At 43.8% G+C, this 23,193-nt stretch overlaps 1 protein-coding gene across 3 annotated transcripts in view; it reads right to left on the bottom strand.

Moving 5' to 3' along the window:
* Nucleotides 1–23,193, bottom strand: part of ADAMTS9 (ADAM metallopeptidase with thrombospondin type 1 motif 9) — a 79,338-nt gene that overhangs the window by 54,906 nt on the left and 1,239 nt on the right. For 2 of the 3 annotated variants that reach the window (XM_053953545.1, XM_053953547.1), the window contains exons 3-12: nt 22,558–22,720; nt 10,034–10,320; nt 8,979–9,062; nt 8,758–8,879; nt 8,359–8,399; nt 8,132–8,237; nt 6,140–6,289; nt 5,140–5,281; nt 4,822–4,929; nt 191–336 (exon numbers count right to left, since the gene is read on the bottom strand). In XM_053953545.1, the coding sequence (XP_053809520.1) occupies nt 191–336; nt 4,822–4,929; nt 5,140–5,281; nt 6,140–6,289; nt 8,132–8,237; nt 8,359–8,399; nt 8,758–8,879; nt 8,979–9,062; nt 10,034–10,320; nt 22,558–22,720 (1,349 nt within the window). The remainder of the gene's footprint in view (nt 1–190; nt 337–4,821; nt 4,930–5,139; nt 5,282–6,139; nt 6,290–8,131; nt 8,238–8,358; nt 8,400–8,757; nt 8,880–8,978; nt 9,063–10,033; nt 10,321–22,557; nt 22,721–23,193) is intronic. The other variant, XM_053953546.1, reaches the window with a different exon arrangement.

The raw sequence follows: 23,193 nt of genomic DNA, 5'->3' as shown, positions 1-23,193 counted from the left end.
TTCACCGACACACCAATGACCAGATCCTGCCTCACCCGCGCTGGGCAAAGCCACCCATCCCCAGGGCAGAGCCACCTGTCCTTGGCACTCACAAGGACTGGGGACAGCCAAAGCTGATTTCAGCCCATTTGGGCAGCCCAAACTGCTTTTCCCCATCTCACCCTGTGGCACTTCCCCTCTGTGCACTCACTCGGGCCTGTTGCACTCTCGAATCGCCGTCTTTATGCCGCCGCCGCAGGTCCTCGAGCAGGTCCCGAAGGGGCTCCAGGTGCCCCAGGCTCCGTCTGTCACCGGTGCCTCTAGCTCCTTGGGCACACACATCCCAAACCTGCAGTGCTGCACATGAAGGAGAGACATGGCAAAGGTGGGATTATGCTGCTTTGCATTATGAGCGACCAACAGCGACCAGCCTGGGCAACAAGACTCAGCCTCACTTATTTCTCAGCCACACACAATGATTTTGCAATCAAATAAAACGGAACTACTTTTACTTTCGTCTGTCACCTCCATATTTTTCTTTCTCAATGCCCTTAAATGGCAAAGTGAAGGCAAGGTGCTGAGTCCATGGAATGATTTATGGGATAAAGACTAAAGACAACAGCAACCACCAAATATTCCCTGTTTACTGGTGCTAAGCAGCACAGCAAACTCACAGCACTGGCTTTTCAAAAAGCTGCTCTATCTGATTTCCTGGAGAGCTGCAGAAACTCTGCAAAGAGAGCCGTGTCAGGAGAGCAGACAGGCAAAAAGGAGAAACAACACCAGGGAAAACTCAAATCTCCCCACAGTAACCCAAAGCAGAAAACTTCCAAATCCAAAAGGCAAATAAAATAGAAAAATTAATTCCTCAAGCCCAAGTGTTTTTTTTTTTACACTCAGACACAACATGGGATTTGCCAAGACCTGGTTTACACTTCTGTTTTCCAGCTATGCCTCTTGTTTTCTTTTGTTTGGAAAACTGGATTAAGTTATCTTGGCAAGCCCCCATCCCTATTTTCATGGTATAAATTGTGTCCTTTGGGGTATGTTTACTAGATGGACTACACAGACTTATGCAGAAGTGAGGGAAGAGTCACCTTCTGGCCTCACCAGAAGAGACGGAAAAATGTCCCCTCTCAGTGAACAGTGCTTGCTACAGTTGCTTTAAACCCAGAGACATACAGATGCCTAAATCTTTGTAATTATGGGAAGCCCAAACACTGCTGATTGCTCAAAGATTAGAAGAGGCTACAGACTACGAATACAGGTAGAGAGCATCACTAAAAATATTCCCTTGTAGTGTTTCTGTGCACCAGGTGCTGTTCAGATCTGATGATCTTTATGGGAACAGGGTCAAATTTGCTGATGCACTGTTTTTCCAGCCCTTCCACTAATAGCACAAGGCTGTGTCAAGACACACCACAAGCTCATCCTGCTTTTTTAGACACCCTTATGAACCACCTTGGATAAAGCTATCTAGGAAAACAGAGCAGAATCAAGCTGTCATGGGGCTGTGCATCCCACAGGTCACCAGCTCTGCAGCACATATGACACCTTTTTCCCATGAAGGCTGACTTGTCACATAGCTTTGCTGATGAAGAAAGCTGATCTCAGGTGCATTTGACCATGGATATGGTTTGCAGGACAGCTGAAGAACTCATAATTTGACTCCTGCATGTGGTGTTTGCTCAGAGACAAGCATGATCTCTAGGCTGCAAAATACTCCAGATTTGCTTTCATCTGAAGATCTGATTTCCCAGATAAAACTGACTAAAACCCATCTGCTACAGTAAAGGACAGCAATAAAATCAGCTGAAATGCCTGTTTCTTTGCTGCAGGACAAATTACAATGCACAACTCTTCCTGGCATTTAGAGGTTGAAAACATGAAGGTTGGGTCCCTATACAGTGACAGCTATCCTTAAACAACAGAAATACATGACACCAATCCAATAGTGCTGTCCCAGTGGAGAACTTCTTGCAGCAATGTTGATGCTCACAGCTAAATATCTAACCAGAGTCATGCCTGGCACCACTGACCCAGGGAAGATGACTGAATAGCTAACTAGTGAATGAACATGGCTTACAGACCGTGACATGACCTATATGTCTCCCATCTCATGGTTGAGTATTAACCAGGAAGTCATCTACATCCATTGATTTTATTAAAAATTTGGGGGTTGGAGTTGATGGTAAAGCAAAGCAGGGAAAAGAGCAGCTGTTTTAAATAAATGGCAAGATTATCTTATGAAAACACAATGGTGCTTCTTGGAACCACACTGTGAACAGTCTGGCTGTGCAACCTTTATGCCTTTCATATTTTAAAAATAATTTCTATGTTGAGATACAGCAGAAAGACTAAAAAGCCTGCCAGGGTCCTCTTTCCTATAAGCTTACAGCTCACAGAATGAAGAGAATAAAAGGCAGATTGTCTGGAGCAAATTCAAAATATCTTAGACACACAGTGGAGCTGGAGAGCACTGGCAGGGATGGAAGACATTACAGCAGACTTTCCTTTCCTTTGTCTTGCCACTGGAGTTCCAGATAATTTCCCAAATCCAGCTGCCATCCTTGGGCTGGCTGGCTGAATGGAGTAGCAGGGGGCAGAAGGGGCTGTGCAGCTCCTTGCATGCATAACAGACACACTACCTGCTGCCACAGGGCAGCAGACACAATCATTACTGTTCATCTGCTCTACTGTTACCATTCTTCAAACAGCCCTGAAAACCACCACGGAGAGTGGCCCAAATTTACAGCCTCCTTTATCTTCTTTCAGAGATTTATCTCCACCCAGCAATGAGTTGGTTCTGTGGAACATGGTAAAACCATCACGCAGCAAAGCCAGAATCTGGGCTGGGCTTATGGCTTGATTTAGCAGTATCAGATTCAGTGTCCTCACATGCAAAATATGCATAAGTTAATACTCTCATGTTTTTTAATGCCCTTGATTTAAGAGTAAATTTAGAGCCCAGTTAAATCTACATCCCAGTAGTTTTAGCTAAATCTTTTTTTTTTAGCTATTCAGGCTCTCTTATTTCCAAAGATATCTCCATAAAAAATGGTATGATATTTTCTCCATCTGCCAACCCATACAGCATGAGCTTTAAACATGCAGACTTGAGGCATTAGTCAGCAAGTAGCAGCTTGACAGGGCTCCTGGCCACAGCAGAGTACCAAAATAGCAATTTATTCCAAGGAAAAGCACTTCAGGCTCGCACCTCAGCACTTTACAAGCCCAAGTAAATACCAAGCAGGACAGAGTTTATGTTGATCCAAACTTTAAGCTTGAATCAGATGAGCACACAGACAGCAAAATTACTCCATAAAGCCCTTTTGTGAGAACACATTTAATTGCCCGAACACGAGTGGGCTGCATTAGCTTTTCTTAAGAGCCTATCTGCTCTCAGCTGAGATGTTCAGATCACGCTTATCTAGTTTGTCTAAACTTGTCAGATTGTCTAAACTTGTGGCCTGAAATGTTTTTGCTCACATGGTCTTTATTAAGAGCCATGCAGCTGGACACTGCATGACACAGGGTGGCTCTGAGGGCGTGCTGATCTGCTCAGCTGCTGCTGTTTGCACATCACTCTGGTCATATCCAAGGGTAAATGCAGGTTTGCTGCAGCCCAGATTTTTGGTATTTCAAGAAAATTTCAAAGTTATTGCTGATCTTTCAGCAGTGAGCAGATCCCAAGCTCACCAACAGAGAAGTTGAGGGCACAATGTCTCAAGTCACAGGGACTCGGCAGACACCTATGCTCAAAACGGGGATTTTACAGAAAAACATTAGACATTCCAACTACATCTCTAATGCACTTTCTCAACCATAAAAACAAATCTGCAATTGCACTTTTCCCTAAGAAAGGAAGGCAAATTGATACATGATGCTCATTGTCCTGAAGGAAATCAGTCAAGTGTCACTGAACAATCGAGTTTTCAGACACATACATCAACAGATAAATTTCCAAAGAGTTCCACAGCCTGTATGGAAAACTATATTTAAAATAGCATCCAGAATTCTTATTAAAGTTCCTTTGAGAGACTGTGATCTAAAACTTTCTAACTTTCTGACTCTTTCTAAAGAAAACATTATTATTATTAGTGTTGATCTTAAGAGCCAGGAAAGCAAAATTTTAAGCTATACTGTGTGGAATAACATCACACTATTTTTACTAGACACAGATGGAGAATACTTTTATTCAGACACAAATAGTAAGAACCAGTTAGCATTTTTATTCAAAAGCTTTAGTATCTCAATAAAAGAAAAATACTCTCAACTATTTTTCTACAGATACGAATAACTAAAAATTAAACACTTACCCTAGAAACCACAAAGCTAGCTGGAAATTAAAATTGCACATGGAAATGGGAAGTTTCTGTGAATTGCTGCCAAAAATGTTCCATACATAAAATGTCAACCAATTCTATATTTTACTCTGAAGCTGTCAAGATGAAAAGCCAGCTGACAAGTTTATGTTACACAGAATTACTAATTGCTCACATCACATAGGCAATTTCTAACAAAAGCTTAGGGAAGCTTTGCAAAAGTTTTGCTCAAAAGTTCACTCAAGGGCATTAATTCAAAAAGAAAAGCACTCCAGGAATACCTGCTTTAAACAATGCTATGCCAAGCAGTTGACTTTAATCACGTTATCTGGGCTGGAGATGTCCCAGGCACCATCAGGCTTAAAACACATTGAGCTGCTTTGGGCTTCCAGCACAGCAGTCAGAGCCGTCCCTGCCCCACACAACTGGCCTTAGGGTAGGATGATTCTGACTGATATGCTCAGCCTCAGCCCAAGGAAATAGAGCCACGAGGCACAAACCACCAGGTATTACAGACCTTTCCAGGCTCACATTCTGTCCCATCTGCCCAAGGTGTGTGCTGGGTTCGACATCCCTTGTGGGGACCATCGACGTTGATACACCAAAGTCGCCGACACTGCATCTGCTTAAGTGATTGCAGAGATTGAAACATTAAATATGTACCATATGCCTTACCAGACAGATGATCCTTTATGAAATTATCCCCCAGATTTATCATTAACTCACAAGCTTGACAGTAAGTTGATGGATTGTGAGTCTGCCATTCATCCAACCCCAGGAGACCTTATTTTGCTCTGGCAAAACCAGGAAAAATAAGGTGTGAAATTTCACTTACCATATAGGGGCACACTTGGGATCCGGGTCCAAAAATTAACTCACATTGTTTGTTGACGTCATAAATCAGCCCTGGGAGCTGCTGAGGCAATGTGTAAGTTCTTGATGAAGGTTCATCAAGCAAACACTCCCCATAACCAGTGCTACAAAACAAATCAGAATACTGGTGTTAAACAGGAGGTGGGAGATCAGAACTCACTTGTGTTTGCCTGAATTAGCCTTAGGGCAGTTGCACACCACGTTTGCCATATTTAACAAGCACTACAAGAGCTATTTCAAACTCAAGCACAGGAGGGTGTGTTACCCATACATCATCACCCTTGTGCTGTGACAGCAACCATCCACCACACCACAGTCAGCTACCATGGCAAAAGCATTTCTAAGTGTGCATTTAGTTGCTGAGCAAGCACTGGCATTTTTATAAAGAATTCAGAAAAAAAAAAATCACTGATTAGCAGAACTGCCCAAGGGACTGAGCTCCTGGATTTGCCAGAACACCATCATGGCTCTCATTCTGTTCCACACCACAACACACGGGAAGGCATCACAGCAAAATGGGCGAATCACTATGCAAACTGACCCGTGGGCTCCTGGAACGGTGTTCCCACACGGATTAGTGCCAGGGCTTTATCTTGACCTGTGGAGCAGAAAGGCAGATTCAATCTGCCTTCTAAAACACAGCTCCGTATCTGGGCCACAAAGCTTGGAAAAGTCATTCTTCAGGTTTGAGGAGAACACACATTCCTTAAAAGAAATATCCATGGGGGAAGACTTATTCTTCCCTATTGAGAGGCTAGTTCTTGCCAGCTTATCATGAGGCTGAACTGGCAGGGACTGGATGCCAGGGGTGCATTCCTGCTCTATGTAAAGGATGCGTGCACACACAAATCCCTCTGATTTCCTCCAAACGCTGCACACTATGACTCCAAATTAACTGAAGAATTCCATGGGACACATGGACATGTGAAAACAGCCCAACACATGCATATGCAAGGCCTTACTCCAGAAATTCAGTGATGTATTTCCTACTGCACTTTGACCACATCCAGGGATTGGTGTAGAAGTTCAGTGTTGGTGCCATGACATGCTGTTGGAGGTTTTTACTTCCATCTTCCTTGCACTTGTGATTGTCATCATGTGGCATGTTAAATCTAAGAGGAAAAGAGCAGCAAAAAGGAGAGTCAGTTAAGAGGCAAACATCAAGTATTTAGCATAGCAAGGGCAACGGAGCGAACTAAATGCAAGCAAACCCAAGAATTTTCGTTAAATATGCTGCTGACAGATATTACAGAATAAAAGTATTAATACACACATATTCATAATAAATTTAGAAGTGTTAATGAACAGGGTTTCTAGCACTTATGTGGGAAAAGCTGTGCAGCACCCTGCTAAGCTCCCCACTCCATGACTGCATATATTCAGCCAGAGAAGTCCTCCAGGGAGCCTAGAGTAAGATGCAAATCCAGCTGCAGTTTCCTTTTCAGCTGATGGTTGCTATCCTGCAGACAGGCTGAAGTCTGGCCCCTCCTTCATAAAAATGGCAAATCCTCTGGATCTGACCACAGATCCAAGAGTTGATCTCAGGGAACTCTGAAGGAGATGATTGACTTGAGCCCACTGACTGCAGACCCTCATGTACACAATACTGTTGGATGCAAAATATTTTCTATTGCAGTTGAATACCCTGGGCCACACTGCTGCTTAAGCAGGGTTGCACCAGGGATAGACTTGGCTCCTATACTTTATGTGGCAGGTTTACAAAATGCCAGCAAGCATTGGTATCAAGAGAAACCAACATGAAGTTTGCAGCACATGACACCTTGAAGAATGTGGTAAATTCACTAATGGGGACAGAGCGGCTTAAAGTGCTGGGCTGTTTGAAGTGGGGAAGGGGAAGTGACCTGGTGTGATCCTGTGTTCCAAGGCTGGGGAGTTTGTATTCCATTAAGATTACCTCCAACAAACCATCTTTTCACTCTGCTCTCTGAAAAAAAGAGCACAGAGGCGTTTCCTGCTTGGGAGCACTGCTAACCCCCCCAGCAGCTCTGAGGCAGCATTAACAAAGGAATTAGCCATAGGTTAGGTGTGGGGAACACCAAAACTTTGGGGACTTTCTGTCAGGAAGTCTTAGTTAAACAAATACTACTGTGGTTAAAAATAGACTGTCTCAGCCAGCTCTCCTTGAAGAAAAGCAAGAGTTTAGAACAATGAGAGATTTGTTCCCAAGTACTCATCCATCCCACACCTACAGACCTCCAGTGCAAAGCAGGCATGTGATGGTTTGGGACTGAATCAGCTGCCGAAGGTTGTAGCCAGGGGTAAAGGACTATGTGATCTAAGGTGATTTTTCCCATGACTGCTTAGCAGTGAGAAAAAGCAAAAATCATTTGAAAGAAATTTCTGCTGGAGGAGGTGAATGGCAGCATCTCTTCTGGGGATGTCCAGCAGCACAAGATTTTCCATGATGAAACAGTTCAAGAGCTGAATCAAGCTCACTTACACACTCCATCACCTCCCAGGCGCCCTGGGTAAGTTCCTCCTTCACACACAGCTGCTGCACTGCCTTCACCAGCACCACACAGAGCTGTGGGACAAGCTGTGGCCGGCTGAGGACCTGCTCTCAGAGAAGACTTCAGTCCCAAAAGATAGTTCAGATGTGCCAGCATCCTTTGTCCTGGTCCTCCCCAAGGACCTCTGCCCAAAACCCTGGCTAGTTCCAATAGCTTGGTCAAGATGTCATTTCTTAGGTGCTGCTTGTGCTACTTTGTCATTCATCCTCCCCAAAACATGGCCCTGCTGGTTTGGCTGTTCTTAGGTAAGCTCCAGAGCACCCCACAGTTTCATCTACCTCAGTGGTGCATCTTCTAGCCAAATATATTGATTTCCCCTCAAATAATTAGGCTCAGCAGTACCAGTTCCCAGCCTGGCTGGCAAGCCCTAGTTAGCATAAATATTGGGCTATTTAAATGTAAACGTATTTACATAAAACATACACATGGCCAAGTTCATGTGCTATTGTGAAAGCAGTGCTCAGTCCATTATCTTCACTAATTGAACAGCTTCTGTATGGGTCACAGACTGTGCCCAGCTCTGCCAGACCTAGGAGATAACAGAGAGATTTATGATAGAAAAAGAAACGTCACTCACAGTTCAGCACAGACAACTAACATTGTCACTGCAAAAAAAGTTATTAAAAGACAAAAAAAAAGGTTTTCCTTACCCAGAGTATCACATTTGTCGTGCGCTCTACAAATATCTTGTCTGAAAGCAGAAGAGACCTGACACATTAATTCTCAATGCAGCAGTGAGTTAAGGTACAAACACAAGTAACAACAGCAGAAACAACTCTTGGTCCTCCAACGGACCTTCTCATGCTGGTTTGCCACATCAGAGTCCAAACTAACTCCCCACCACAGAGTTTTTAATCTTGTGCTAAACCCATGGGCAGACCTTAGACAGCCTTGAGCCTCTCAAAATCATCTCGTTCTGGTGGACACATGCTCCCACAACTGCAAATATCATTACATCCACATTAAAATCTGACCATTTCCCATATATTACATGCTTATGGCCCCTGACACACAACTGGCTACAGTTTTCATGAGAATATTCACCACACCTGGTAACAAGCACGGCTGTATCATGCCGAAGGTGACTTCCCTCTGGGTGGTTTTGGGACTGCTGCCATTGGCAGAAGTTTTTTAATGTTGTCTGGGCATTGTAAGATATTGCAGGGCCATCCTGATAAGCAACACACAGAAAGCAGGTATTTTAATTATTCATGACAATGCTCACTACAAATGCCATTGTCAAGCAGAAGGTGAAGAAAATTTCCATTACCTGCTCATTATGTATCACGACCAATTTCACAATAACAATATTAATTAAATTTCCAATGCTTGGGTCTTTGTAGATAGAAGCCACCTGTTTCAAAAAGCAATATTTGGAATTACTGTTAACATTCAAGGAAATAAACAATTAAGACAACACATATATTTTTCATGTTGCAACTGTTTTTCTCCTGAGCTGCTCTTCTGCCCTACTCAGTGCTTTGATGCTACTTGGAGAGACCTTCTGGCAGAAGCACAATTTTAGAATGAAAAAAAAAACCTGCTGGTATCACAGAAACCTAACATTTCCTTTTGCTTTAGCACACATTTCACCAAATTAAAGGATCATTCTGCTCTGAGACACAAAGACCACCAAACAAGACTGTCAAAAGCATCTTATTCTTCCAATTGCCTGATTTTGACATGGGCAGTTTCAGATCACATATTTCGTGCACTTCTACCGTCGAACAGGATGAACATCCCTCCAGAGACACAAATATGTTGGATACTCCCTGCCAGTCACTCTGCATCTACAGAACTGCCTGTCTGGAAACTGCACTACTGCATCTTAGTAACTGCAGCTACTCAGCTGCTTGTTCTCAGCCTGGAAAGCCAACTTGAGAGCTATGCTAAGGATCAAGGTGACAACAGGCTCCTTCCCCTTGCGACAGCAAGGGAAGTCAGGCAACTGCATGACCTACCAGCATCAGTCCTCTGGAAGGCACAGTGCCCAAAGTACTTTTTTAAATTCAGCTGTTATTTCACATGGGCTTAAATAAAAAGAAGAGTACAGCATGTGGACTAAACAACCAGTGATATTGCTCATGGTGTCTGATGTTCAGAAAGCTGGAAGAGAGGTGTGAGAAGGATCAGGAAGCGTGATGCATCTGGGAAAGAAGACTCCAACCAGCATTTTCAAGCCATGTTTTACCATTTTTGATGTAACCCCAGCATTATCTCCACGCCTAGGGAAGGCAAACTGATGGCGTTGCATATGAACGCAGCAGAGAAGGGCTCTAGAAAATGATTTGTGGGTGAATCTACTTGCCCTGGTTGAACACTCACTATTGACATCAGGGTTAAGACATAGTGCTGTAGGTTGGCTCCATGGTAGGCGACCATCCTGCTGTCAGCCACCACCATCACCTCCACAAAACGTGGGTAGGACAAGAACCGCTTCGTTCGCCTGTGGCTCTTCTTTTCACCAATGGTCCCCGTCTTGTTGCTGTCCCCAGAAAAAGAATTCACTTCCAGGCTGTGTTTCAACATCTCCACGTCAGATAATATGCTGCTCTCTGCCCACTGCCTTCTCCAATGTTTTCGCTTGTTCTTTTTGTGACTGTGGTCATGATCTACGGGTAAAAGGCAGAAAAAACATACAGTACATCCTGGAGTGAATAAAATTAATACCACGTGTATGCCAAGTCAAAATACCTATTACCTCAACAATGTTGTGTGGGCTTGCTCCAAACGAGCAGGGAGCTGAAACAGAAGCACTCTGTGGAAGCCCACCATGTAATTCAACATCTAAGGCTTCATTTTTAAAGCCATTTTGGGGAAGCCAGTAGCACTTAGAGGTGGACATTCCCTGCAGCAGAGCCAGCTCCTGGTCCGTGCAGGAGGGATGGAGCCCTGCAATGGTAATTAACCACTGCAGCAGCAGCGTGAGGATTCTGGGCACGTCCAAGGTGGCCAGGAAACCACAGGAAACAAAGGTTCAAATCCTGTATTTCTAACTCAGGCATGAAGGACGGCAGGATTTGGCCTTCACAGCAAAGTAATTATATATGATTTATTTCTGTCTCTAACAATAACACGGCTGGGCTTCAGCTCCCCCCTTCCCTTTATTATTCTGTGCTACGGGAATGGTAAAGGTCATCTAATAGCACAGCTGCCACTGGACAAAGAATAGAATTCAGGAAGTTTCACATATACTGCTTTTGATATTCAATTAGGCCAAACATAAAAGCAGCCTGAAAATATACTCCATGCTGATACAAAGACGACAAAGTGAAGAGGGAGAACAGGCATATAAAACATATGGAACATGTACAATTAAGATTTACCATCTGATTAGTATGTAATTATAGCATTATTTAAATGTAAGAGCAAAATCAGGCTTATTTGATGCCACTTAATTTTTAATCAGTTCATCATAGGAAGTAGCTAATTGAATGTGATTCACCCAAGAAAGACTGTTCACTTCTGCATTTAATATAAAGCCAGATCTGAACTACTCATCTACGACTCCAGGCTACAACCCTCATGCTCTTTGTAGCTTTAGTTTAATTTCGTCATGCTGGTGGAAAAGATCACATTTCCTTATCTGACCCATTGAGTAGGTTAGAGGAAGCATAATATTACAGAACAAAGGAATATTCAATGCTCAAACAAGATTGAAATGATAGGAAACTTCTTAGTTATTTTTCCTGTATAGTTTCCTTTTAGGAATATTTGTAATTATTTCCAAAAAAAGAAATATGTTCTGCAGTATCACAGCAAGCAAAGGGGATCAGCCAGCTTCTACCTATCTGAAAAATACTATCCTTTTACCCTATGTGCAAATAGGTAATAGAGTAGTTAAGAATTAAATCTTGCCTACTCTGTACTACCTAAGTCCTTTAAATTCCCCTTTCTTGATATAATCCAGACCACCTTAATACAGCAGAGATTCTGCAGTTATTTGAGTAAGAATTCGAGAAAGCCAATGGCATTTGTGGTTATAATTGGATTGCCCTAGTTCCTCTGCTCTAATCAATGCCCTTGTGTTGGCAAGGTTATGCTCTCATGCTGGCACTGCTTCGTGGGCAACCATGACATTATCCCGACTCATTCAGTGCCAATCAGCTTGGGGAGCCAACTATGCATACAAATAACTTAAAAGTGAGGAGAGGACCAGACTGAGGAGAAAGTGCTAACCCCAGCCCTTCAGCCAGCTCCTCTCTACACCCTCAGACTGCCACTCAAATTTCTCTTTTAAATAACTAACTTCCAAAAGGAGCAGGTGCCCAAGGAAAAGTGTGTTAAGGATGGGGAGATGCTCAACAGGGCTCGAGCGAGGCTGAAGACAAGGCTGCAGAGTAAAGGCAGAGCTCTGCAGGGCCCCAGGTGGGACCATGAGGCTCAGGTGCCGTCACCTCCAACCATCCAGTCAGAGGGAAGTTAGATGGCAAAAAAGAGGGAAATGCAAAGACATCTATCTTTGAAGACACCTAACACACAGGAGTATAAAAGAAATTGATATTCACTGGGCTTGCACTGAAATCCTGCAGCTGGTGTTACATGCTTTAAAAAAACCCACAAACCCACACAAAACCCAGAAAAGTACCACATGAAATTCCACATCTTGTTCTGAGAGCCCTGACCTGGCCCTGATCATGCAAGGGAATCAGAGCCCAACAAAGCCAGGTATGCCCAGCACAGAGGAAAAATAAATTTCCTTTTTGCACAGAGATCTGGCACAGAGTCACAGAATCATTTAGGTTTTTAAAAATACTTAAGATCATCAAGTCCAATCATTAACCCAATGCTGCCAAGTGTTGGTACAGTATCAGTGCTCTTTCCCCATTCAGCACACAAATGAAGTCAGACACATCATCGCTTCCAAAACAACTGAATTATTGTGACTCACAAAGTCACTCTAACACTTGCAGTGTGCTATTTGGACAGGTCACATACTGGGTGTTTGTCAGCCCGGTTACTGGAAAACCAGGCACCAGTGATGGGGATGCACTCAATGGAAAGCCACTCCTGGACTTTGGTAGTAGTGAACTGTTATCTTCATGCATCTTTCTTGCATGTCGGTAGTGTGCACTCACCTGTAAAAAATTAAATGCTAATGGCTGTGCACTGCTCTCAATCCATCTGTAAAATCCTGGCCATGTTAATGGGAGCTGCACATAGGCACTGCCAGGAACTCTGTGTGCCTGATTCTGTTGATATCCTGCTCCATTACAATGGCCACAACAGCATTGCTCTCACTGAATGGCGCAATATGCTGCCCTGCTCCATCAGGCAGAAGGGAAAATCTCTCACATTACACAAAACTGTGATTTTGCAGCACCAGCTTCCTACTGCCACACATGACATCAGAAAAGGGTGTGATATTTCCCCACCTTATTTTCCCTTTTTTTTTCTATTGTGTTAACATAGTAACAGAAATCAGGAAGAAAAATTATTTTCTTGGCAAGCCCTCAATATTCGCAATGACCTGAAACACATCTACTTACACATGGTAGTAACTGGATGGGTTCAAGAAACAAAACATTTCTCTTTTACTTTGTAGAAAAACCAAACTCCAGTGAGTAGAAAAATCCTATAAAACCATGCAAACTACAGTTCAATAATGCAAGTATCAGGTGAGCCCATGCACTGACTTAACAGTTCACAATCATTGGAGAGGCAGGTAAAGGCTAGAATAATGTCCATTTTACTGCATACTTTACTAAGACAATCTATGCTGTTTTCACTGTCTTTATACAGACCTGGTAGTTTATCTTAATTTTTTTTCCGTTTGGTTTCTTCTTTGTAATGTGGGACTTAAAAGGAGACCCAATCCTGTGAAAGGATATCGCTTCCTGATGGCGTCTTCTCACTAATGCCATTTATTTTTGCTTGGGCAAGAAGCCTCAGCCCAGAACCCATTCAGCTGATTTATGGGTGTTTCCTGCTGGTTAATGTACTTTGGATCTATCTCAAGAAAGAGAGCAGGGAAGACTCAAGCCCTGTGCGAGTACTTTGCCTGCATGAAAGGGTGACAGGGCAGAGTCAGGATCTGCTTTTCACATAGTAACTATTGTTATACTAAACCAAATATTAAAAGATGGAATGCTCACTTATCCCAACAGTCCTAATCCTTTCCATTTCTACATTAACTAGTCCTTGGAATAGAAAGCAATTTGCACAATTAAGTAAGACATGTAACAATTCAAGCAATTCCAGTTCAGCTCCAAGTTCATAAGAGCTGCACATAGCAGCAAAAAAAAAAAAAAAGTAAAACACAGAGAGAGAGTAAGAGAAGGGGGGAAGAAAAATCTCTTTCTTGAGCTAACAACATCTCCCTGCTAAAAAAAAAGTATGATCCCAAACTGACTAATTATCACAAGTTTTCTGAATGTGTAACATAGGATTTTTAACAAAATTTGCCACTCAGCGGTTGGCCCGCATCACTTCTACCCCTGCTCTGATCCAGTTACACAGATAATAAATTATTGCACACCTCCATAAAACAGACCAAAATTCAGCTGAGCTCCCCTCATGCAGTCAGTCAGTGTGTGACCAGTCTCCCTCAACTCCACAGGAGCAACCCTGGCCAAAAGCTTCAGTACAAGCCCCAGCTCCAGCTGCCTGGCTGGATTTGCTGCCTGTAGCTGGTTCAACAGCAGCCGCCCCAGGGACTGCCATTACCTGGGAAACAGAGGAGAGAGGCAAAATGGATTTGCCTTCATGCAGAGATCAGACTGGCTGAAATTGAATCACATTTTTAGGCTCTTCTTGTCAAGAAATGGAATGGAAACGGGCTCCTTTTTAGGACACAAACAGGTATGAAGCCAGATCAAAGAATTTTTCTAGCCCTGGGTCTGTCCTAATTCTATATCAAGATGTTTTGTATCTCTGTCTTTCTATACATCTACAAATGTATCTCAGATGGACTTGCATGAGGCCGAATTCTCACCTCTCTTACTGTGGGGTGCTGTTGTGGTCAGCATAACCCAGAGCTGAACACACCTCCTCTGCCAGCAGCTTCACACCCTGCTTGGACAATAGCCAGGGATTGAAACATAATGGGGGACCAGCCACTGCCTTGCTGTGCCAAACTGAGATGATCAGTCCTATGAGCAGGATTAATCCTGCCTTCCCTCTGGATAGCTCCTTGACTGAACCAGAGCTGCTGCTATTGCCAGGTCCATGTCCAGCAGCTCCTCCTGCTGAAGTCAGTCCCATGTGTCCACCCCAGAGCCTGGAATTTGTGTTTGCAGTATGTGAAAGTATTAACACCAGAAAGCAAAGCTATAAAGCCATGAGCAGTTCAGACCAGCATGAAGCATCACTGATGCAAAACCCAACAGTTTCACCCCAATTCACTCACTGTATCCTGTGTCTGTGACTATAGAGACTTGGAGGTGCCAAAGCTCAAGGTGATGCTGAACCCTGATGTCTGTCAGGGTGATTCTGCCTTTCTTCTCACTGCTTGAGCCAGAATGCTGAGAACCATGGACTTGAAGTGAGCAGCAATTAGCATCCCTTAGTAATAAAACTTTCTCTGGTTTATACCATGCTAACACTAAAGACCACACATACTCTAGATGTTTTCTTTCGAGGTGATGAATATCAGAATGCATTCCAGCCTAAAAGACTATTTTTCTGCTTAAGGTAAGAAGTTGTAAGTGAAAACCATCAAGTTTGCACAATAGACAGAAAGCAGATTAATGAACAAAATAATAAATTACCTCTTTAAGAAAGGAGATGCTAACACATGAGCTGAACATGTGGCAGAACATGATTCAAGATCATCTTACAGAGCTCCCACACATGCTCTTCAGGCAACTTCCAATGCACAACAGTCACAAGTACACCAACCTGTATCCCACACTACTGTCTAGTGATACCTATGAGGTACCATGTCAAAAAGAACAACACAACTTTGAGGCCATCACAGCTTTGTACTGACAGTCAGTATAAGATAAGACAAAATATCCCATTAGAAAAACAAAATTGTCCAGCAATTGGCCACAGGGATGTTGACAATGACATTACAGGCATATGGGAAAGCAGTCACAGAATAGTCAGCCTGTTTATTTTCAGTAATATATGCCATAGGGAACAGACAGAAAGCACCCAAGTGATTCCCCCTGCTGCTCCTACCTGTCCTCCTTCAGTAGATGTCCACACAGATGAGGTAAAAGTATGTCCATTTTGATTCCAGGAGAATAATTTAACTCTGTCCACTTACCATGTTTAAATTGCAGAACAATAACCAATCAACAACAATTTGTGTAGTCACAATCTTAAGTCTTACACCTTTAGGGCACCCGATGGATGCTTGATACATTTTCAATACTAAGAGTAACAACAAAATGCAAGTACTTATAGTTCACACTGAGGAATCTTAAGCCAAAACTAATTATGGGGTCTGTATCATTGACTGTGAGCAATATTTTTTAACTGAAGTCAGTCTATTACCTTATTCCACTTGCCAACATCACAAGATACCTCAAACATTACAGACTGATCCCTTCTCCAGCTCAGAATGGCAAAAACTTGTGCTTGACCTCTCAGGCCCATCTGACCAAATACCAGCTGGCTCTTATTGTGCTGTTACCTCAACAGGGAAGCAGAAATAGAATTAATTACATTAGCATATGGGAGTTGTGATGTCATTATCTTCTTTACTCTGGGAGGGAAGGAAACCTGAATTAATTACTGTCTGACTAAAAATTATAATCCACTTCTTTAAGATAAGAAACTTTTCTGAGGAAAAGAACACAGTCAGTTTTTTACCCTAAGGCCAAAAGCAAAGCTGACAGCTTAAACAGAAGGAGCTCAAGGATTGCTCAACCTGGAAGTAAAGGCTTAAGAAAACCTCCCTGCAGATCTCCTGCAAGCCCGAGTTTACGTGACACTCGGCAGTACAGAATTTGCCTGAAGACCTGCCTGGAAACCAGACACCTAGAATGCAAAATTCTGCTGGATTAATGAGATGAAAAAAAAAAAAAAAAAAAAAAAAAAAGGGACACAGTTGGAAGCAAGACAGAGTCCAAAAGAAACAGCAAAAATACTAAAGGGCTCTAGACCAACAAACCAAGTGCAAAGGATCTGGGATTTCACCACAGACTACTCACAAGAGTACAAACATTGAGTCCTGTGGAAAAGGAATTCAAAGTTTCTGCCTTGGAACTGCTATAAAGTAACAACATAAAACATACAAAGAGTCTGTAGAAGGAGCAGGAAATTTTCCATCACTGGCCCCATTCCACTCCACTGCCAATTGTAACACTGCAGACACACCTTGAACCACAACTGGAGCAGGAACAAAAGCTCGTTCCCTTCCTACACCCATGAAAGACCACACTACAAAGTCAGGCTTTAGCCACAGTACCAGATACCTAATACATCCTTCCCCAAGTCTTCTCCCTGGTCATGGCACTGATAACACACTAACAAACCCCCATTCTGGCAACCTCAACCTGACCACCCCTTCCAAGCACATGGGAACATGGTGACAGGACCATCTCCTGCTTGTGCCATTGGTTCACCAGTGACTTCCCATGCAGCTGGCTGGCATTAGGAGAGCAAGCTGGTGTTAATTATCATGCAGAAACACGATCACAATCATCAAGCTGGCAGCAACAGGCATCTGCTTGCTCAAGACACAGGGCAGCACTCCTCTGCTCTGGTGGTTCCCCAGTGTCACGTTCAGTGGGAAAGGTTGCTACAGTTACTATGAAAGGGTAATCTATTACAAATTACTTGTTAATGCAACTGAAAAATCAGTGACATATTACTGAGTATGCCTGTGTCATGCTAGCTCAGGGGCAAAACTTGGTTCATGCTGCTGGTTTCTCCTCTGCTTTTTATAGAACCCTTCATAGCACAACTTACACGTAGAGAGCTTCTGTCCTCCTCACCTGGACCACATGGGGCTTCCCTTTGTGGAGCTGCTGTACCTGGCCACACATGCACTCTCCAGTAGTTAAACTGCTGTAACACCCAACAAAATACCAGCAAATTTGAGACCCTTTTGCATCCATTTCTGGCAGGTACTGGGATATGCTAAGCCTGCAGGTTGTGTCCCACAGCCATCTGTGCTGATAATACTTGGTGGATTTTGGAAAGCAGCCTCAGCAGGTGAGTCACTGGGCTTTCCCACCTCTGCCAGCAGTGGGTGGGGGCACAGTCAGCACAGTGCAGGTAAAACCTGCTCTGTCCTGCATTTATCTGAGGCTGTTTCCAAAACCTCAACACCTCAGCACAACTGCTGGAAGGCCTCTTTGCTGGCTACAGCCCCTTGGCTCCCCTCCAAGGGGACAGGAACAGCTCTAATCATCTTCCTACTAGTTTGGCACCAGCAGAGTGTTATTGCTGCTTCTGCATGATGAGTTTTGCCCGTGGTGGATATTCCTGCTTTAAATGCTCTCATTAAGGAGTGAGGACTTTGTGCAAGATCCTCACATGCAGCCCCAGAGCCCAGGCCCTACGCCAGCCTCAGGATGGGCACAGCTGACCAGCAGCAAGTAGGGAGCAGCTCACATTCACTATACATTCAGTCATTGGTTTATTCATCTCAGCACCAGACAGGTCTTGAATATAAAAGAATTATGAGAAATGAGGCAAGAACAGAGAGGTATTTAACTAATGAAGCTGGGATGGAAATTGGAAGTGCAGATCAGCCAAAAGAAGGCAGTGGGTGATGCCTAAAGAGGTTGACCTGGAACATAGACTAGACAATGTTAAAGGAATAAAGTAGGTATTTATTAAAAGGCCTTTAAAGGATACACCTTGGGCAGTATAAGAGCCAGCCCATGGCTACACCCAAGATGGATGACCAGTCATGAGTCTTCACACTTTTATAAGTTTTGGTCCATTTACATATTGGGGTTAATTATCCAATTATAGCCTCAGGTTATGAAGTCCCATCCTCTCAGTTTGCTCTCTTCAATTTGCTGATTATGTTTTTTGGGTCTGAGGCTGTCCTTGGTTCTCAAGCTGGAAAAGGATTGTTTTATCTAACTACCCTGTGAAGAGAACTTACTTACATTTTATATGAAGTTCAGAATCACACACTAAGGCAGTATGTAATCTAAAAATTATGAAAGCTAAAACTTAAGACATCACGGGTACAAAGAAGGAGCTGCCCCAAAAAGTTTAGTCAGGAGTTCTGCATCAGGGTCACAGTAAAAGCTGCACAGAATTTGCTAAGTTTGGAGCAAGAGCTAGGCAGGCAACAGAAGTGGGGTGACAAAAGGGCACAATACTTGCAATCATGCTCATGGACACAGAGGAATTGTGGCTCAGTGCAACCAGGCAGGTGGAGGCCACATCTGTCTCAGAACAAGGGGTGGCCAACAGGCAGAATGATTGCTAAGGTTCAGTAGAAGGCTAAAGCTATCACAGACTCCAACAAAACTGGAAGAGAAGAGCTCCAGAGAACTCAGCAACCGAAATATACACAGAAATACACATATACATATATCAGTGACAAAACCCATGGGAAATATGACAGAAAGGAGAAGCAGCAGAAATGGACGCAAGACCCAAAGCAAGAGGTGGCCTGAAGTGTTTTACTTAAGTGATGACCAAAGGCAGCATCCTATTGGCATCTGGAGCTGGACATCTCTCTGCAAGACCAAACACTGACAGTTTCAGATGGAAAGGGTTTGCGGGTCTGCTCCTGGCAGAAGGTGTCACCGGATGGGGGCTTGGGAGGTGCTGCCTGCCTCACGAAGGTAGCTAGCACACGGATGCAGGATGCAGCTCCACGCCTTTATCACTGGAGTCAGATTGTTCCTCCGTGGGGCGCAGGAAAGCAGTGCTCTCCAGCCTTGCAATAAGCCACTTCCTTTTTACTTTTTTTAGGATTGCAATTTCTTTTCTCTTCCTCCTCCACCTCAAAAAAGCGGATATTTAATAATTGGGTCGGAAGAGCTTGCTATCCTGAAGCGATGGGGGGTAGTGGTGCTGCACCTATAGTGACATCATGCTGTCCACCTGGCCGAGTCCTCATCCCATTCAGGGCTATTCAGTAAAACACAACTAATTATTCTGCCAGATCCCCGGCCAGATGACAAACTGATTCACAGCACTAACTAAAAGAAAAGGAGGAGAGGAAAATGCACCATTTCCTATGACTGAAACTACATTAACCTGTTACCCCAAGGAAAACTCTGTCCAAAGTTTTTCTTGCGGCAGCTGAGCTGTATGCCAGACAGCTGAAATGCATTGCCAGAGACCCCAGTGCTGTGCAATGAAAGTTCATCTGCAGAGCACAGCTTCCATTTGATATCCATCAGCATTCAGAGGAAAAAGATCTTTTCCCAGAACACCTGCAGAGTATCTTTTATGTCAGAGGACCTAAAACTATTATCAGAAACAGCTAATTAAAACTTAACAAAAGCAAATACCTGGTTTTCTAAGCTGACCTCAGGACGCTGAAAACTAAAAGTAAGACCAGGGAGACTGCTGCAAATGAAAGCTTTTACTCAATCTGTTAGTCAATTCACAGGGGAAACTTTCCTGAATACCTCAAGAAGTCTAAAATTACATCATTATGGCAAGGGCACACCAGTATGTTGACTATTAATCATTTCCAGGAAGACAACTATCAGAAAGTCATTTTTAATAGCACCACTGCCTGGCAACACAGGGTCCCTTGCTCACCTCAGTGGGGGTACCTTAGATTTCCCTCCCATGAATTTCCTCTTTAAGCAAATTTCCACCCCTGCCAGAAGCCTGCAAAGCAAATGCACCATTTCACATGTTCTTCTGACAAAAGACTGGATTCACACAACACCCTACAACTATGACTAACTCCCAAACTCTCACAAAACCATTCTTCTCTGGCAGGAGTGAGAAATACACCCTGTCTAAAACAGTGAGTGCTGCTAGATTTTGCACATTCACCTCTGCTGCAAAGACATGTGAGACACCTTCTCTCACCAGATGTAAGCTCAGGTAGGATGCCAAGGTTCAGCATTGCCCAAGCTGCTCTGAACGTGCTCCTTAAATGAAATAACCAAGACTTGTTCACCATACACGTATGGCCATAGCATCATTCCCTTTCAAAAGCTTGGACGATGACAAAAAGAAGAGCCAGTAAAGAGGGAGAGATGGAGGGAAAGAGGACAGGAAGACAAGACTCTCATGCCTATCTGGAACACTTAAGCTTGTGTTTGAGAGGTGAGAACTCCTCCCTCCACTACATGAAGCAACTGGGAAGAGCAAGAAAAAGACAAGCAAGAAGCAAAGCATACTGGAACAAAGGAGGAAGAGATATGCAGCACATTGGTAAAACCACAGATGGAGTATTATTCTTGTGAATTACAATACAGAAGAATAATATTCTAAATGGGAACTATGATACAGTGGGGTGAAATACAGCAGTCTGTTACAGCAGCACAGAGTCAAGTACACAAGCAAAATTGAGAGCCCTCCCAGCTACCTTTGATTCAATGAGTCTTGTGATCTGCTGCTCCGTTCCTCCAAGGGTTACTGATGCAATGTGCCAGATTCCATGTTTCTTTCCAACTGTTCTGAGTCTCCTGCATCTGATCTCAAAGAAGGGAGCAGAAACAGCTGGAAGAGAGAAACCAGAATGGCATATTCCAGCAGCAACCCTTGGAAGAACAAACAATGACAGCCTTGTGAGAGGTGCCACTGTACCCCTGGCACATACGTTTGCATGTGGACATGGATTCACATGTCTTCTAGAAGAAACACATGCTGCTCTGGCTGGTCACAGAGTATCAGAGCACCTTTGCACTCAGCATGATCAGTGCAAGCTGAACAGACTGACAGCTCAACAGCACAGCCACAATGCACAGTCGTGGGTGCCAAACGAGTAATGTGTGCTAATTGCAGCCTAATTTGGGCACCATACTTCTCCTCCAGTGGTATCTTTACTTCCTAAGCAACTCCACCTACTTTGCAACATATGAGCAGCTTGCAGCCTACAAGGGAACTCAGTCAAGGTCTATTCTGTCTATTCTGCTTTAAAGTTCCTGTAGATCTACCTGCAGGCCAAAGGAGGAAGGTAAAACAGCAGGTGAAACAGGAGACCGAAGGAATAAGCTTCTTCAGAGAAAATTTAGGTATTTGCTGCCAAAGGGGAGGATTAGTTGTGAACATTAGGAAGTCAAGGAAGCAGAGAGCAGCAGGAGGCCACTGCAGATAATAGGGACAGTAGGAGCAAGGCTATTGCTCATCAAGGCACATGAAGGGGGAGAGAAAAAGGCCTGTGCTCTTTCATATGTGCAAGGACTAGAAAAAGGGAGTGAGGAGGTCAGGGAGATGGTGCTGGTGGAGGAAGGGCCAAGAGGTAAAAAAAAGAAGCAATGATAATGAACCGTGGAAAAGTGATTATTAAGGGAAGAACTGTCAGGGTTGGTGTTAGGACCTCCTCATTTCCACTATAAAGAAGTAAGACATGGCAACTCACAGCCAGATTTGGGGAAAGAAGACCAGGAGCACAGTAAGACTAAGATAGATGTCATTTAAAGGACAGAGTATCAGACAGAGAGTGTATCAGATTAGGATGGTTGGGAATTACATGTAGCATAGAACAGAAAACAAGTTTAAGGGCTCACAGGATACTTAAGGCAAGACAGATCAAAAGCTCTCTTGCCAGCTTTACATCAGGAATCAAAGGGAAACTTTTTTCTGACCGCAACTTCCTTATAACCAATTCCTAGAAAGCACAAGTGCACCACATCTCTCCAGGACAACATTACCACCACGAGCCCAGTCCTAGCAGTCACAGCACCATTTCTAGAGGGGTCTCTCAACTCCACATCCCTTTTTTCCCACATAAATCTACTACCTTTTAACTGCAAATAGCACTTCCAAGTCATCCAAGGCAGTAAGAAAATGAGTACCTGGAGTATTGCAAGTCTGCCAGTCCCCTGAAGAGTTGGTTGGAGATGTCCGGTGTCGGTAGACAAGATGTGGCTTATTGTGCTCTTCTTCATACTCCTGTTCCTCAAGCGATAGGAGTGGCTCTACAAAATAGTCCCCATCATCAGACTTGAATGTGCCTAGCTGAGAGGGACCAGAGAAAGGAACAGGAGGTCAGCTTTGCACGATGACAAGCCACCTAGCAGCACTACCCCACAAAGCAAGCAGTTAATGAGGGAGGTGTGCCTAGTTCTGTGGTAACCCCTGTGAAGGCAGTGGCTGGAGCTCCAGCTTCCGTCACACTGCTTGCACCCACCCTGGGCTGCACAGCCATCCCACTGGTGCTTACAGAGGGCTAATTACTAACCCACAGGCAGGGAGCATGAGAGAGGCTTGTCTGCCAGACCCTGTCCTTATGCCAGTGATGTTTACCAAGCCAGTCCTGCCCAAAGGGTGATGCTGCTGCTGTGTGCTGGAGGTCCCAGGGCAACCCCATCATGTGCTGTTTTCACACAGCATATTCCCCTGAGACAGGCTTTTAACCCACATATAAAGACCAGAGGAATGTATCCAGCTAGTGAAATCCCTGCTTATGAAAAGACATCAACGCTCTTAGT

This window comes from Vidua chalybeata, chromosome 12 (genome assembly GCF_026979565.1).
Source record: "Vidua chalybeata isolate OUT-0048 chromosome 12, bVidCha1 merged haplotype, whole genome shotgun sequence".
Lineage (NCBI taxonomy): Eukaryota > Metazoa > Chordata > Aves > Passeriformes > Viduidae > Vidua > Vidua chalybeata.
The sequence above is the reverse complement of the archived record's forward strand: the minus strand, read 5'-3'. Positions and strand labels throughout refer to the sequence as shown.